Source organism: Bacillus rossius, assembly GCF_032445375.1.
Source record: "Bacillus rossius redtenbacheri isolate Brsri chromosome 9 unlocalized genomic scaffold, Brsri_v3 Brsri_v3_scf9_1, whole genome shotgun sequence".
NCBI classification, from domain to species: domain Eukaryota; kingdom Metazoa; phylum Arthropoda; class Insecta; order Phasmatodea; family Bacillidae; genus Bacillus; species Bacillus rossius.
In genome coordinates, this window is record NW_026962012.1 from 20,942,653 (window position 1) to 20,961,044 (window position 18,392).

The 18,392-nt window shown below is 50.7% G+C and overlaps 1 protein-coding gene across 1 annotated transcript in view; it reads right to left on the bottom strand.

Annotated features, from left to right (window-relative positions):
* The window catches only part of LOC134542739 (E3 ubiquitin-protein ligase TRIM45), a 116,924-nt gene that overhangs the window by 20,930 nt on the left and 77,602 nt on the right, over positions 1-18,392 (bottom strand). Inside the window, exon 21 of the mRNA XM_063387236.1 lies at positions 3,997-4,126. Within this exon, the coding sequence (XP_063243306.1) occupies positions 3,997-4,126 (130 nt within the window). The remainder of the gene's footprint in view (positions 1-3,996; positions 4,127-18,392) is intronic.

Genomic DNA, 18,392 nt, shown 5'->3' on the forward strand with positions numbered 1-18,392 from the left:
GTTGTGTTTCTAATAGCTTGCTATCGACGATGAGAATCCTGAACTTCTTTGCGAAAGGCTTTCGTAAATTTCGACGGACTGATTTGTGAGTACTACCTGATCCAATACCACTGGTGGGAGTCAGCTGCTTTTGGGTTTCTGCATTGACATGAAATTAGCTGCGAAATCATGCGACAGTATAGTTTGAAGTCAAGATTTTCTTTGGTTTGAAACTTTCGTCTATAATGCCGGAAGAAGTCATTAACAAGCAAGTTTTTCTTTTGAATAAAAAACAGCATTAATATGTCAGTCAGCGAGACTGCCTTTCGAAAGAGTAATTTTCAATCGGACCCCAAATATAGAACTTTAACTTAGATATTTTTATTTTTATTTTTTAAAAATATTTATAATTTTTAGTACATATTAGTACCTATTAGTTATTGGCTTATAATTAACTTTTTTTATCGCTTGATAATTTGTTACAGATTCATTTTCGTATATAATTTTTTTTTTTTAACTCTAGCGCCAAGCAAATAGTATGTAAATTTGTACCCCGACACAGGGTTCAGGGTGATATGAGTGTTGACATCCGCCATATTGGGTTCTGACGTAATTTTTGATGTCAAACTTCCTCAAAAATTCCTCAAAAATGACTCTATTTCTAGGAAAAATTTCCTGTTTTAGTCCTTAAAAATGCCAAAGGCTAAAAAGTCCGTAATGAGACTTAATAATCCAAATCTACAGCCTCCCTAAGCCTCCGAGGTCACCACCTTGACAATTTGGATGCCATGGCAGCCATTTTGAATAATGACATCACGATTGCAATTTCTGTTACGCCCACCATCATAAAAATCCGTAATTTTTAAGCTAAAAAATCGGGAAAATTTTTAAAATTAATAAAATTATAAAAAAAATATTTAAAGCACTATTGCACAATTCTTTACGGTCGCCATTTTGTATTATAGAAACGTAACATGTTTCGTTACGCCCGCCATCTAAGATGTGTATAACGTCATCGTTGCGTATTTCGTTATGCACGCCATCTTGGATTCCAGAATGCTGCAATTTTCGTTACGGCCGCCATCATGAAAATTCTTAATTTTAATGCTAGTAATTCGAAAAAGTTAAAAATCATAAAAAATTTAATTCATCAAAATTTAATAAATTATTATTTTAAAATGCACTTACATCCTTGGTTCGAAACCGGCGAGGGCAAAAAAAATGACGACGGATCCTTCCTCCTTGGAAGCCGCCAGCAGATTGACCTCCCACCACTAATGCCAGGGTATATATTTATATCATCAGCTTGTATGAAATCACGTCCGCCATCTTGTTTTCTTCTGCTGGAGGCCACCAACTAATTTTGGTCAGCTACAGTGGGCTACCGACTTGTTAGTTTAATTTTTACCTGCTAGAGTACAGTTATCATTTATTATTATTGTTGCACTCGCCATCTTAAAATTTGGACACCATCTGAGCAATTCGTAATTCGGGAAAAATTCCAAAATTCATCAAAAAAGCACTCATTAATTTAATGATTTAATCAACGGATTCCTGTCCTTGGTTCAATAATTGGTCAATGCAAAAATATTTATTTAAGTAAAAATCACCTCAATGAAACATAAAATTGACAAGTTCGAAAAAAAAACTTTTTTTATAAATACAATTTATAACATAGGTCCTATACAACTGCAGGAACACTTGCTAATGTTAGCAAGTTTATAAAAATTTAGCTCTGCATTGGCTTTAACTGAAGCTCCAATCTGTATAAGTTGGGTGCCTACACGTGCATGTCCGGGCACTGGGTTCCGCTGCGGAGCCACAGCTTACCGCCATCTTCGGTTGTGATGACATTATTGCACTCAAAATGACTACAATTCCTAAAATGTTCCCATTTTCGAGGGAAACATTATAGTTTTGAGGGAAAATATCCGTTTGAGTCCTTAAAAATGCCAACGGCTTGAAATGTCCATATTGAGGCTTAAGAATCCACATCTACAGCCTCAGATTAACCTCTGATGACATCATGGATTATGCCGTCACCTTGCGATCTCCGTTACGAGTGCCATCTTAAAAATCTTTATTTATTATCCAATTTAAACAAAATTTAAAATTTATAAACATTTAAGTAATAAAATTTAATAAAAAATATTTTAAAAACACACATCATGGAATGGTCGGTACTAATCCGGTGAGGGCAAAAAATTAAAACATAACGTCTATATCCTTCCTCCACGAAAGCCGCCGGCAGACTGACCTCCCACCACTAATGACAAGGTATATAATATCGCCAGCTAGTATGAAGTCGTGTCCGTCATGTTGTTTTCGTCTGATAGAGTGTGCTACCATCATGTTAGTTTAATTTTTGTCCACTAGAGTGCATTATTCATTTATTATTACTGAGGCACCCGCCATCTTGAAATTTTGACACCATCTTGAAATTGTGTAATTATTGACCTATAAATACAGGAAAAATAGAAAAAAAAACATTAAAAAAATCACTTGTTAATTGACTGATTGATTCGATCGATTCCTGTCCATGGTTCAATCCCTGGGCGGTGCAAAGAAATTAATTTTATCTAAAAAATAATTATTTCATAAAATATTGTGTAAAGTCCTAAAATCAGCTTAGCTTCCTTGCCAAACGACCTCCAGAAAGCAGTTACGGCTGCCATCTTAAAAATTAATAATAATTAACCTATAAATTCGAGGAAAATTCCGTAATTCATCATATAAATCACTCACTAATACAACGATTGAATCGATACTTGGTCAATGCAAAAAAGGTAATTTAATTAGAAATACTTATCACAAAAGTATCAGTTTCTAGAAATAAAGCAACACAAATTCAAACATAAATTTTATATCATAAATTCTACACTACAACAAGAACAAAAACAAACACATCACTATCATTTCTTGATTTATATTGTCTTCTTAGAGTACGAAGTAAGTCCTTTACTTGTCTTGACATGTCTTTTCAGAGCAGTTCCACATTACAGTTGATTAATATATTTTTCACACAGAGAAGAATGTCCAATTACATTGAAAGGACAGTGGTATATTTCATGATGCCTTGCATGTTTTATGCATACAAATGTTTTGCCGCAGTATAAACAGTTTGATTCTGATGAATGCGCAGCCAGTCCATCACAATTCCTGAAGTGTCTTTTTAATCTTCCGTAGTGTATAAACCGGCTACGACACCTGTTGCACTGCTATTTAATGCGTTCAGAGTTATTCTTACAATAGTGTATTACATAATCACGTAAGTTCAAGGTTTTGACGTTGTCACAGTACGCACAGTAAGGCGATGGAACACCATCAGACGCTGCTTCCACCGGCACCGCTGCCTCAGATCTCTCCCATGTCGTCCACGTCGCAGCTGTCGTCACAGGGGGCAGCTGGGTCCCTGGTGTCAGTGGTAGATCATCCATCCAGGTCGTCGTTAAAGAAGCCATCGTTCTCAAGAACAGCGGACTTATACACCAGACTAGTCAAACAAGATGATCCGCACTGCACCGCAACCAGAGGTGGACTGAGGGTCCCGTAGTCTGAACCTCAATTAAATACCCGCGGCTTACTGGTTTAACATATGAGTTAAAAATTGAATTTATTTAAAATTAATTTTTTATTAGGTTTATATTATGTCAAACATAAAAACTCTAAAAATGAAAACACAAAAAGGTAAAGTTTAATAAATTCATTTAAAAAAAATACATTTTTCCTTAAGGCATTAAGCATTTTCGTTAACAAAGTCTTAAAAGCTGCACGGGCTGTCTCGTTGATTCTGACAATGATTGTTGGAGCCGATTATTATTGGAAACAATGACTGTTGTAGTTAATGACTATTGGAGCCAATAGACTGTTGGAACCAAAATAATTTGGAGCCATGGACTTTGGAGCTAATATACTTCTGGAGCAAAAGCATGTTCATGCACATCTAAGCCATTTTCTTTAAACCTCATTTTTTTTTGTCATAACACAAATGTATGAATATAAGACTCTACATTGTACCTGCAACTTGCATCTCTGTAGGTGAGCTCAGCAGTCACGTTCTCGCCACCATGACAAAGTGGCTGGTTGTCGGAGTCTCTGGTCACCAGCGTGACATCAGTCCTCCTGTGCTGTCTGCAGTTCTGCAGCTCTGCAACACCACCAGATGACTGCACACTGTCTGCAGCTCTGCCGCTCTGCAACAACACCAGCTGACTGCCTACTGTCTGCAGCTCTGCCGCTCTGCAACACCACCAGCTGACTGCCTACTGTCTGCAGTTCTGCAGCTCTGCAACACCACCAGCTGACTGCACACTGTCTGCAGCTCTGCAGCTCTGCAACACTACCAGCTGACTGCACACTGTCTGCAGCTCTGCAACACCACCAGCTGACTGCACACTGTCTGCAGTTCTGCAACACTACCAGCTGACTGCACACTGTCTGCAGTTCTGCCGCTCTGCAACACCACCAGCTGACTGCCTACTGTCTGCAGTTCTGCAACACTACCAGCTGACTGCACACTGTCTGCAGTTCTGCCGCTCTGCAACACCACCAGCTGACTGCACACTGTCTGCAGTTCTGCAACACTACCAGCTGACTGCAGACTGTCTGCAGTTCTGCCGCTCTGCAACACCACCAGCTGACTGCACACTGTCTGCAGCTCTGCAACACTACCAGCTGACTGCACACTGTCTGCAGCTCTGCCGCTCTGCAACACCACCAGCTGACAGCACACTGTCTGCAGTTCTGCAACACTACCAGCTGACTGCACACTGTCTGCAGTTCTGCCGCTCTGCAACACCACCAGCTGACTGCCTACTGTCTGCAGTTCTGCAACACTACCAGCTGACTGCACACTGTCTGCAGTTCTGCCGCTCTGCAACACCACCAGCTGACTGCACACTGTCTGCAGTTCTGCAACACTACCAGCTGACTGCACACTGTCTGCAGTTCTGCCGCTCTGCAACACCACCAGCTGACTGCACACTGTCTGCAGTTCTGCAACACTACCAGCTGACTGTACACTGTCTGCAGCTCTGCCGCTCTGCAACACCACCAGCTGACTGCACACTGTCTGCAGTTCTGCAACACTACCAGCTGACTGCACACTGTCTGCAGTTCTGCCGCTCTGCAACACCACCAGCTGACTGCACACTGTCTGCAGTTCTGCAACACTACCAGCTGACTGCACACTGTCTGCAGTTCTGCCGCTCTGCAACACCACCAGGTGACTGCCTACTGTCTGCAGTTCTGCAACACTACCAGCTGACTGCACACTGTCTGCAGCTCTGCCGCTCTGCAACACCACCAGCTGACTGCCTACTGTCTGCAGCTCTGCCGCTCTGCAACACCACCAGCTGACTGCCTACTGTCTGCAGTTCTGCCGCTCTGCAACACCACCAGCTGACTGCCTACTGTCTGCAGTTCTGCCGCTCTGCAACACCACCAGCTGACTGCCTACTGTCTGCAGTTCTGCCGCTCTGCAACACCACCAGCTGACTGCCTACTGTCTGCAGTTCTGCCGCTCTGCAACAAAACCAGCTGACTGCCTACTGTCTGCAGCTCTGCCGCTCTGCAACACCACCAGCTGACTGCCTACTGTCTGCAGTTCTGCCGCTCTGCAACACCACCAGCTGACTGCCTACTGTCTGCAGCTCTGCCGCTCTGCAACACCACCAGCTGACTGACTACTGTCTGCAGTTCTGGCGCTCTGCAACACCACCAGCTGACTGCCTACTGTCTGCAGTTCTGCCGCTCTGCAACACCACCAGCTGACTGCCTACTGTCTGCAGTTCTGCCGCTCTGCAACACCACCAGCTGACTGCCTACTGTCTGCAGCTCTGCCGCTCTGCAACACAACCAGCTGACTGCCTACTGTCTGCCGCTCTGCAACACCACCAGCTGACTGCCTACTGTCTGCAGTTCTGCCGCTCTGCAACACCACCAGCTGACTGCCTACTGTCTGCAGCTCTGCCGTTCTGCAACACCACCAGCTGGCTGCCTACTGTCTGCAGTTCTGCCGCTCTGCAACACCACCAGCTGACTGCCTACTGTCTGCAGCTCTGCCGCTCTGCAACACCACCAGCTGACTGCCTACTGTCTGCAGTTCTGCCGCTCTGCAACACCACCAGCTGACTGCCTACTGTCTGCAGTTCTGCCGCTCTGCAACACCACCAGCTGACTGCCTACTGTCAGCAGTTCTGCCGCTCTGCAACACCACCAGCTGACTGCCTACTGTCTTCAGTTCTGCCGCTCTGCAACACCACCAGCTGACTGCCTACTGTCTGCAGCTCTGCTGCTCTGCAACACCACCAGCTGACTGCCTACTGTCTGCAGCTCTGCCGCTCTGCAACACCACCAGCTGACTGCCTACTGTCTGCAGTTCTGCCGCTCTGCAACACCACCAGCTGACTGCCTACTGTCTGCAGTTCTGCCGCTCTGCAACACCACCAGCTGACTGCCTACTGTCTGCAGTTCTGCCGCTCTGCAACACCACCAGCTGACTGCCCACTGTCTTCAGTTCTGCCGCTCTGCAACACCACCAGCTGACTGCCCACTGTCTGCAGCTCTGCCGCTATGCAACACCACCAGCTGACTGCCCACTGTCTGCAGTTCTGCCGCTCTGCAACACAACCAGCTGACTGCCCACTGTCTGCAGTTCTGCCGCTCTGCAACACCACCAGCTGACTGCCCACTGTCTGCAGCTCTGCCGCTCTGCAACACCACCAGCTGACTGCCCACTGTCTGCAGTTCTGCCGCTCTGCAACACCACCAGCTGACTGCCTACTGTCTTCAGTTCTGCCGCTCTGCAACACCACCAGCTGACTGCCTACTGTCTGCAGCTCTGCCGCTCTGCAACACCACCAGCTGACTGCCTACTGTCTGCAGCTCTGCCGCTCTGCAACACCACCAGCTGACTGCCTACTGTCTGCAGTTCTGCCGCTCTGCAACACCACCAGCTGACTGCCTACTGTCTGCAGTTCTGCCGCTCTGCAACACCACCAGCTGACTGCCTACTGTCTGCAGTTCTGCCGCTCTGCAACACCACCAGCTGACTGCCTACTGTCTTCAGTTATGCCGCTCTGCAACACCACCAGCTGACTGCCTACTGTCTGCAGCTCTGCCGCTCTGCAACACCACCAGCTGACTGCCTACTGTCTGCAGCTCTGCCGCTCTGCAACACCACCAGCTGACTGCCTACTGTCTGCAGCTCTGCCGCTCTGCAACACCACCAGCTGACTGCCTACTGTCTGCAGTTCTGCCGCTCTGCAACACCACCAGCTGACTGCCTACTGTCTGCAGCTCTGCCGCTCTGCAACACCACCAGCTGACTGCCTACTGTCTGCAGCTCTGCCGCTCTGCAACACCACCAGCTGACTGCCTACTGTCTGCAGCTCTGCCGCTCTGCAACACCACCAGCTGACTGCCTACTGTCTGCAGCTCTGCCGCTCTGCAACACCACCAGCTGACTGCCTACTGTCTGCAGCTCTGCCGCTCTGCAACACCACCAGCTGACTGCCTACTGTCTGCAGCTCTGCCGCTCTGCAACACCACCATCTGACTGCCTACTGTCTGCAGCTCTGCCGCTCTGCAACACCACCAGCTGACTGCCTACTGTCTGCAGTTCTACCGCTCTGCAACACCACCAGCTGACTGCCTACTGTCTGCAGCTCTGCCGCTCTGCAACACCACCAGCTGACTGCCTACTGTCTGCAGCTCTGCCGCTCTGCAACACCACCAGCTGACTGCCTACTGTCTGCAGCTCTGCCGCTCTGCAACACCACCAGCTGACTGCCTACTGTCTGCAGCTCTGCCGCTCTGCAACACCACCAGCTGACTGCCTACTGTCTGCAGCTCTGCCGCTCTGCAACACCACCAGCTGACTGCCTACTGTCTGCAGCTCTGCCGCTCTGCAACACCACCAGCTGCTGCCTACTGTCTGCAGCTCTGCCGCTCTGCAACACCACCAGCTGACTGCCTACTGTCTGCAGCTCTGCCGCTCTGCAACACCACCAGCTGACTGCCTACTGTCTGCAGCTCTGCCGCTCTGCAACACCACCAGCTGACTGCCTACTGTCTGCAGCTCTGCCGCTCTGCAACACCACCAGCTGACTGCCTACTGTCTGCAGCTCTGCCGCTCTGCAACACCACCAGCTGACTGCCTACTGTCTGCAGCTCTGCCGCTCTGCAACACCACCAGCTGACTGCCCACTGTCTGCAGCTCTGCCGCTATGCAACACCACCAGCTGACTGCCCACTGTCTGCAGCTCTGCAGCTCTGCAACACCACCAGCTGACTGCCCACTGTCTGCAGCTCTGCCGCTCTGCAACACCACCAGCTGACTGCCTACTGTCTGCAGCTCTGCCGCTCCACAACACCACCAGCTGACTGCCTACTGTCTGCAGCTCTGCCGCTCCGCAACACCACCAGCTGACTGCCTACTGTCTGCAGCTCTGCCGCTCTGCAACACCACCAGCTGACTGCCTACTGTCTGCAGCTCTGCCGCTCTGCAACACCACCAGCTGACTGCCTACTGTCTGCAGCTCTGCCGCTCTGCAACACCACCAGCTGACTGCCTACTGTCTGCAGCTCTGCCGCTCTGCAACACCACCAGCTGACTGCCTACTGTCTGCAGTTCTGCCGCTCTGCAACACCACCAGCTGACTGCCTACTGTCTGCAGTTCTGCCGCTCTGCAACACGACCAGCTGACTGCCTACTGTCTGCAGCTCTGCCGCTCTGCAACACCACCAGCTGACTGTCTACTGTCTGCAGTTCTGCCGCTCTGCAACACCACCAGCTGACTGCCTACTGTCTGCAGTTCTGCCGCTCTGCAACACCACCAGCTGACTGCCTACTGTCTGCAGTTCTGCCGCTCTGCAACACCACCTGCTGACTGCCTACTGTCTTCAGTTCTGCCGCTCTGCAACACCACCAGCTGACTGCCTACTGTCTGCAGCTCTGCCGCTCTGCAACACCACCAGCTGACTGCCTACTGTCTGCAGTTCTGCCGCTCTGCAACACAACCAGCTGACTGCCTACTGTCTGCAGTTCTGCCGCTCTGCAACACCACCAGCTGACTGCCTACTGTCTGCAGTTCTGCCGCTCTGCAACACCACCAGCTGACTGCCTACTGTCTTCAGTTCTGCCGCTCTGCAACACCACCATCTGACTGCCTACTGTCTGCAGCTCTGCCGCTCTGCAACACCACCAGCTGACTGCCTACTGTCTGCAGCTCTGCCGCTCTGCAACACCACCAGCTGACTGCCTACTGTCTGCAGCTCTGCCGCTCTGCAACACCACCAGCTGACTGCCTACTGTCTGCAGTTCTGCCGCTCTGCAACACCATCAGCTGACTGCCTACTGTCTGCAGCTCTGCCGCTCTGCAACACCACCAGCTGACTGCCTACTGTCTGCAGTTCTGCCGCTCTGCAACACCAACAGCTGGCTGCACACTGTCTGCAGCTCTGCAACACCACCAGCTGACTGCCTACTGTCTGCAGTTCTGCCGCTCTGCAACACTACCAGCTGACTGCCTACTGTCTGCAGTTCTGCCGCTCTGCAACACGACCAGCTGACTGCCTACTGTCTGCAGCTCAGCCGCTCTGCAACACCACCAGCTGACTGCCTACTGTCTGCAGCTCTGCCGCTCTGCAACACTACCAGCTGACTGCCTACTGTCTGCAGCTCTGCCGCTCTGCAACACCACCAGCTGACTGCCTACTGTCTGCAGCTCTGCCGCTCTGCAACACCACCAGCTGACTGCCTACTGTCTGCAGTTCTGCCGCTCTGCAACACTACCAGCTGTCTGCCTACTGTCTGCAGTTCTGCCGCTCTGCAACACCACCAGCTGACTGCCTACTGTCTGCAGCTCTGCCGCTCTGCAACACTACCAGCTGACTGCCTACTGTCTGCAGTTCTGCCGCTCTGCAACACCACCAGCTGACTGCACACTGTCTGCAGTTCTGCCGCTCTGCAACACCACCAGCTGACTGCCTACTGTCTGCAGTTCTGCCGCTCTGCAACACCACCAGCTGACTGCACACTGTCTGCAGCTCTGCAGTTCTGCAACACCACCAGCTGACTGCCTACTGTCTGCAGTTCTGCCGCTCTGCAACACTACCAGCTGACTGCCTACTGTCTGCAGCTCTGCAACACTACCAGCTGACTGCCTACTGTCTGCAGCTCTGCCGCTCTGCAACACTACCAGCTGACTGCCTACTGTCTGCAGCTCTGCAACACCACCAGCTGACTGCCTACTGTCTGCAGCTCAGCAGCTCTGCAACACTACCAGCTGACTGCACACTGTCTGCAGTTCTGCCGCTCTGCAACACCACCAGCTGACTGCCTACTGTCTGCAGCTCTGCAACACCACCAGCTGACTGCACACTGTCTGCAGCTCTGCAGCTCTGCAACACCACCAGCTGACTGCCTACTGTCTGCAGCTCTGCAGCTCTGCAACACTACCAGCTGACTGCCTACTGTCTGCAGCTCTGCAACACTACCAGCTGACTGCCTACTGTCTGCAGCTCTGCAGCTCTGCAACACTACCAGCTGACTGCACACTGTCTGCAGTTCTGCCGCTCTGCAACACCACCAGCTGACTGCCTACTGTCTGCAGTTCTGCCGCTCTGCAACACCACCAGCTGACTGCCTACTGTCTTCAGTTCTGCCGCTCTGCAACACCACCAGCTGACTGCCTACTGTCTGCAGCTCTGCAACACCACCAGCTGACTGCACACTGTCTGCAGCTCTGCAGCTCTGCAACACCACCAGCTGACTGCACACTGTCTGCAGCTCTGCAGTTCTGCAACACCACCAGCTGACTGCCTACTGTCTGCAGTTCTGCCGCTCTGCAACACACCAGCTGACTGCCTACTGTCTGCAGCTCTGCCGCTCTGCAACACCACCAGCTGACTGCCTACTGTCTGCAGTTCTGCCGCTCTGCAACACCACCAGCTGACTGCCTACTGTCTGCAGTTCTGCCGCTCTGCAACACCACCAGCTGACTGCCTACTGTCTGCAGCTCTGCAACACCACCAGCTGACTGCACACTGTCTGCAGCTCTGCAGTTCTGCAACACCACCAGCTGACTGCCTACTGTCTGCAGTTCTGCCGCTCTGCAACACCACCAGCTGACTGCCTACTGTCTGCAGTTCTGCCGCTCTGCAACACCACCAGCTGACTGCCTACTGTCTGCAGTTCTGCAGCTCTGCAACACCACCAGCTGACTGCCTACTGTCTGCAGCTCTGCCGCTCTGCAACACCACCAGCTGACTGCCTACTGTCTGCAGCTCTGCCGCTCTGCAACACCACCAGCTGACTGCCTACTGTTTGCAGCTCTGCCGCTCTGCAACACCACCAGCTGACTGCACACTGTCTGCAGCTCTGCAGTTCTTCAACACCACCAGCTGACTGCCTACTGTCTGCAGCTCTGCAGCTCTGCAACACCACCAGCTGACTGCACACTGTCTGCAGCTCTGCAGTTCTGCAACACCACCAGCTGACTGCCTACTGTCTGCAGCTCTGCAGTTCTGCAACACCACCAGCTGACTGCCTACTGTCTGCAGCTCTGCAGCTCTGCAACACCACCAGCTGACTGCACACTGTCTGCAGCTCTGCCGCTCTGCAACACCACCAGCTGACTGCCTACTGTCTGCAGCTCTGCCGCTCTGCAACACCACCAGCTGACTGCCTACTGTCTGCAGCTCTGCCGCTCTGCAACACCACCAGCTGACTGCCTACTGTCTGCAGCTCTGCCGCTCTGCAACACCACCAGCTGACTGCCTACTGTCTGCAGCTCTGCCGCTCTGCTACACCACCAGCTGACTGCCTACTGTCTGCAGCTCTGCCGCTCTGCAACACCACCAGCTGACTGCCTACTGTCTGCAGCTCTGCCGCTCTGCAACACCACCAGCTGACTGCCTACTGTCTGCAGCTCTGCCGCTCTGCAACACCACCAGCTGACTGCCTACTGTCTGCAGCTCTGCCGCTCTGCAACACCACCAGCTGACTGCCTACTGTCTGCAGCTCTGCCGCTCTGCAACACCACCAGCTGACTGCCTACTGTCTGCAGCTCTGCCGCTATGCAACACCACCAGCTGACTGCCCACTGTCTGCAGCTCTGCAGCTCTGCAACACCACCAGCTGACTGCCCACTGTCTGCAGCTCTGCCGCTCTGCAACACCACCAGCTGACTGCCTACTGTCTGCAGCTCTGCCGCTCCGCAACACCACCAGCTGACTGCCTACTGTCTGCAGCTCTGCCGCTCCGCAACACCACCAGCTGACTGCCTACTGTCTGCAGCTCTGCCGCTCTGCAACACCACCAGCTGACTGCCTACTGTCTGCAGCTCTGCCGCTCTGCAACACCACCAGCTGACTGCCTACTGTCTGCAGCTCTGCCGTTTTACAACACCACCAGCTGACTGCCTACTGTCTGCAGCTCTGCCGCTCTGCAACACCACCAGCTGACTGCCTACTGTCTGCAGTTCTGCCGCTCTGCAACACCACCAGCTGACTGCCTACTGTCTGCAGCTCTGCCGCTCTGCAACACCACCAGCTGACTGCCTACTGTCTGCAGCTCTGCCGCTCTGCAACACCACCAGCTGACTGTCTACTGTCTGCAGTTCTGCCGCTCTGCAACACCACCAGCTGACTGCCTACTGTCTGCAGTTCTGCCGCTCTGCAACACCACCAGCTGACTGCCTACTGTCTGCAGTTCTGCCGCTCTGCAACACCACCTGCTGACTGCCTACTGTCTTCAGTTCTGCCGCTCTGCAACACCACCAGCTGACTGCCTACTGTCTGCAGCTCTGCCGCTCTGCAACACCACCAGCTGACTGCCTACTGTCTGCAGCTCTGCCGCTCTGCAACACAACCAGCTGACTGCCTACTGTCTGCAGTTCTGCCGCTCTGCAACACCACCAGCTGACTGCCTACTGTCTGCAGTTCTGCCGCTCTGCAACACCACCAGCTGACTGCCTACTGTCTGCAGTTCTGCCGCTTTGCAACACCACCATCTGACTGCCTACTGTCTGCAGCTCTGCCGCTCTGCAACACCACCAGCTGACTGCCTACTGTCTGCAGCTCTGCCGCTCTGCAACACCACCAGCTGACTGCCTACTGTCTGCAGCTCTGCCGCTCTGCAACACCACCAGCTGACTGCCTACTGTCTGCAGTTCTGCCGCTCTGCAACACCATCAGCTGACTGCCTACTGTCTGCAGCTCTGCCGCTCTGCAACACCACCAGCTGACTGCCTACTGTCTGCAGTTCTGCCGCTCTGCAACACCAACAGCTGGCTGCACACTGTCTGCAGCTCTGCAACACCACCAGCTGACTGCCTACTGTCTGCAGTTCTGCCGCTCTGCAACACTACCAGCTGACTGCCTACTGTCTGCAGCTCTGCCGCTCTGCAACACCACCAGCTGACTGCCTACTGTCTGCAGCTCTGCCGCTCTGCAACACCACCAGCTGACTGCCTACTGTCTGCAGTTCTGCCGCTCTGCAACACTACCAGCTGTCTGCCTACTGTCTGCAGTTCTGCCGCTCTGCAACACCACCAGCTGACTGCCTACTGTCTGCAGCTCTGCCGCTCTGCAACACTACCAGCTGACTGCCTACTGTCTGCAGTTCTCCCGCTCTGCAACACCACCAGCTGACTGCACACTGTCTGCAGTTCTGCCGCTCTGCAACACCACCAGCTGACTGCCTACTGTCTGCAGTTCTGCCGCTCTGCTACACCACCAGCTGACTGCACACTGTCTGCAGCTCTGCAGTTCTGCAACACCACCAGCTGACTGCCTACTGTCTGCAGTTCTGCCGCTCTGCAACACTACCAGCTGACTGCCTACTGTCTGCAGCTCTGCAACACTACCAGCTGACTGCCTACTGTCTGCAGCTCTGCCGCTCTGCAACACTACCAGCTGACTGCCTACTGTCTGCAGCTCTGCAACACCACCAGCTGACTGCCTACTGTCTGCAGCTCTGCAGCTCTGCAACACTACCAGCTGACTGCACACTGTCTGCAGTTCTGCCGCTCTGCAACACCACCAGCTGACTGCCTACTGTCTGCAGCTCTGCAACACCACCAGCTGACTGCACACTGTCTGCAGCTCTGCAGCTCTGCAACACCACCAGCTGACTGCCTACTGTCTGCAGCTCTGCAGCTCTGCAACACTACCAGCTGACTGCCTACTGTCTGCCGCTCTGCAACACTACCAGCTGACTGCCTACTGTCTGCAGCTCTGCAACACTACCAGCTGACTGCCTACTGTCTGCAGCTCTGCAGCTCTGCAACACTACCAGCTGACTGCACACTGTCTGCAGTTCTGCCGCTCTGCAACACCACCAGCTGACTGCCTACTGTCTGCAGTTCTGCCGCTCTGCAACACCACCAGCTGACTGCCTACTGTCTTCAGTTCTGCCGCTCTGCAACACCACCAGCTGACTGCCTACTGTCTGCAGCTCTGCAACACCACCAGCTGACTGCACACTGTCTGCAGCTCTGCAGCTCTGCAACACCACCAGCTGACTGCACACTGTCTGCAGCTCTGCAGTTCTGCAACACCACCAGCTGACTGCCTACTGTCTGCAGTTCTGCCGCTCTGCAACACACCAGCTGACTGCCTACTGTCTGCAGCTCTGCCGCTCTGCAACACCACCAGCTGACTGCCTACTGTCTGCAGTTCTGCCGCTCTGCAACACCACCAGCTGACTGCCTACTGTCTGCAGTTCTGCCGCTCTGCAACACCACCAGCTGACTGCCTACTGTCTGCAGCTCTGCAACACCACCAGCTGACTGCACACTGTCTGCAGCTCTGCAGTTCTGCAACACCACCAGCTGACTGCCTACTGTCTGCAGTTCTGCCGCTCTGCAACACCACCAGCTGACTGCCTACTGTCTGCAGTTCTGCCGCTCTGCAACACCACCAGCTGACTGCACACTGTCTGCAGTTCTGCCGCTCTGCAACACCACCAGCTGACTGCCTACTGTCTGCAGTTCTGCAGCTCTGCAACACCACCAGCTGACTGCCTACTGTCTGCAGCTCTGCAGCTCTGCAACACCACCAGCTGACTGCCTACTGTTTGCAGCTCTGCCGCTCTGCAACACCACCAGCTGACTTCCTACTGTCTGCAGCTCTGCAGCTCTGCAACACCACCAGCTGACTGCACACTGTCTGCAGCTCTGCAGTTCTTCAACACCACCAGCTGACTGCCTACTGTCTGCAGCTCTGCAGCTCTGCAACACCACCAGCTGACTGCACACTGTCTGCAGCTCTGCAGTTCTGCAACACCACCAGCTGACTGCCTACTGTCTGCAGCTCTGCAGCTCTGCAACACCACCAGCTGACTGCACACTGTCTGCAGCTCTGCCGCTCTGCAACACCACCAGCTGACTGCCTACTGTCTGCAGCTCTGCCGCTCTGCAACACCACCAGCTGACTGCCTACTGTCTGCAGCTCTGCCGCTCTGCAACACCACCAGCTGACTGCCTACTGTCTGCAGCTCTGCCGCTCTGCAACACCACCAGCTGACTGCCTACTGTCTGCAGCTCTGCCGCTCTGCAACACCACCAGCTGACTGCCTACTGTCTGCAGCTCTGCCGCTCTGCAACACCACCAGCTGACTGCCTACTGTCTGCAGCTCTGCCGCTCTGCAACACCACCAGCTGACTGCCTACTGTCTGCAGCTCTGCCGCTCTGCAACACCACCAGCTGACTGCCTACTGTCTGCAGTTCTGCCGCTCTGCAACACCACCAGCTGACTGCCTACTGTCTGCAGCTCTGCAACACCACCAGGTGACTGCACACTGTCTGCAGCTCTGCCGCTCTGCAACACCACCAGCTGACTGCTGTTACACCTCGTCTGTCTTTCCTGATGACTGGAGATAACTCGTGGATCTTTTGGTGTCAGCAGGCAAAATAATGATTTAGTCCAGACATTAGTACCTCTGTTTTTATTTTACTTTTGGTTATTTTCCATTATATAATATAAGTATATTATATAAGTTGATTAACAGAAAACATATACAACATGGATTTAAGATCACATTATTGAAAGAATGGGCCGGCCTTTATTAAACTATATTATCTATATAATTAACACAATTTAAATAAAATTCGTGACAATAAACATGTTAAAGAGTCGTAGGAAGCTTCTGGATGTCTGATCTGAGAAACGTCGTGGTTGCATGCTAGTCCGAAAAGGTTTTAAAAACTGAAGGGCTGGCGGCTTGAAGATTGCTAGGCGAAGTGGAACAGCAGACGGGACATCAGGGGGCCTTAGTCATCCGTGCCCGTGGAGACTGATCTGGTCCTTGGAAAAGTACCCGGTACTTGTACCCTGGTCCGGTACTTGGTCCCTGTCTGTGAACAGATCTGAAACACATATGTTCAGGACTGATTCACAGACAGTTGGTGAAATAGGCAGGAAATGCCTTCTAGTCACGATGATGGTCGGGGAGTGATGGTAGTAGAGACTCACCAAACAGGGTGATGTCTTCCAGGGTCTGCCCGATTTTTGAGCACACGAAGCCGCCGCGGATGTTTCATGATTTTAAACAAATTAATTATCTAAGTAGTATGTAAATGGGCCTCCGGAAACAGGCGGCAGGCGGTGGAGCCGGAGCCAAGCCACCATCTTAGATTGTGACGTCAGTGCAGCCATCTTGAATGACCTTGACCTTTGACCTTTGACCTTGACCTTGACCCCGGCGGCCATTTTGGATCCGCAATCTTGGATACGCCATCTTGGATGACGTCATTTTGTTTTCTCGAACATTCATCCATTTTGTTTTTTGCCATTTTGAATTATGACGTCACCGTTGCAATTTCCGTTATGCCCGCCATCTTTAACTTTTTATTTAATATCCGATTTTAATGAAATATTTTTTAAAATTTATAAAAAATTAAATTAATAAAATTTTAATAATTTTTTTTAAAAAACGTACTTTTTGGACACGGAGCTCGGAGTCCTCGGTTCGAACCCGACGGGTGCAAAAAAAAATAAAAATGGCGACAGGCTCCTTCCTCAATGGTGGCTGCAGGCAGACTGACTTACCCCCACCACTTTTTTTCATAGCACATATATCATCAGGTAGTATGACGTCATGTCCGCCATCTTGAAAATCCGTAATTTTTATGTTAGAAAATCGGGAAAAAATTTAAAAATCATTAAAAAAATTAAATAATCGAATTAAATAATAAAAATCTTTAAAACCACCGTTGCACTTTTCGTTACGGCAGCCATCTTGATAATCCGTAATTCCAATGCTAGAGATTCGGGAAAAATTACAAAATTCATCAAAAAATTAACTCATTATGGAAATTATTGATTCCTGATCTTGGTTCGATCCCTGGCCGATACAAAACAACTTTAATTTAAAAAATACCACAAAAGTGACAGGTTTTAGAAAATAAAAAACACCGCAAGTACTTTTAAAAAATTTTATTACATAAATTCTAATCTACGACAAGTACAAAAAAAAACACAGACAAAGAACTAAAGTCTTGTTGATTTCTCGATTCAAACAGTCTTCTTATTGTATGGACTAAGCCCTTTACATGACTTGAAATGTCTATTCAGTCTATCAGGTCGACATATTGGTACACCACAATTTTCACATAAAACCGAATTATCGACTTCATTAAAAGGACAGTGATATATTTAATGTTGTTTAGCACTTCGAATAGTTGCTAATGTTTTGTTACAAAATATACAGCTTGATTCTGATGAATGTACAGCCAGTCTATCACAATTCCTGAGGTGTCGTTTTAATCTTCCATAGTGTATAAACTTGCTTAAACACCTGTTGCACTGATATTTAATGCGTTCAGAGTTATTATTACAATTGTGTATTACATAATCACGTAATTTCAAGTTTTTGATCTTGTCACAGTACGTACAGTTGGGTGATGGAACACCGCCGGATGCTCCTTCCTTTATCAATGACAGTGGAACTGTTGACAACCATTGTAACACTGCTGACATGTTAACTTCGTAAGCCTTTGAGATCTACTCTGCGGAAGATGTTGCACAAGTCGAAATCCCCTGTTGTGCTGAGAGAGCAGGTGTAGCTGTAGACGACGTAGTCATCGTGGTCTGCACTGATGATGGTAGACCTTCGATCCAGATCGGTGTTGATATTGGTAATGATGCCATCGAGTTCTCAAGAATAGCTAGATACTGGTCTATTATTCAAGTCTGACTATCCGATCCGTTCATCACCGCAGCCAGAGACGGACTGAAGTTCATATCACCAGGGTCTCACTTATATATTCTCATTAGCTTGTTCAACACATGAGTCAAAACAATAACCATGTTCATTATACTTGCACTTAACTGTCTCGGAGCATTTTTTATAATGAAGATGTAAGCTATCAAGACGTGAAATTAGTTTATTGCACTTATTGCACTG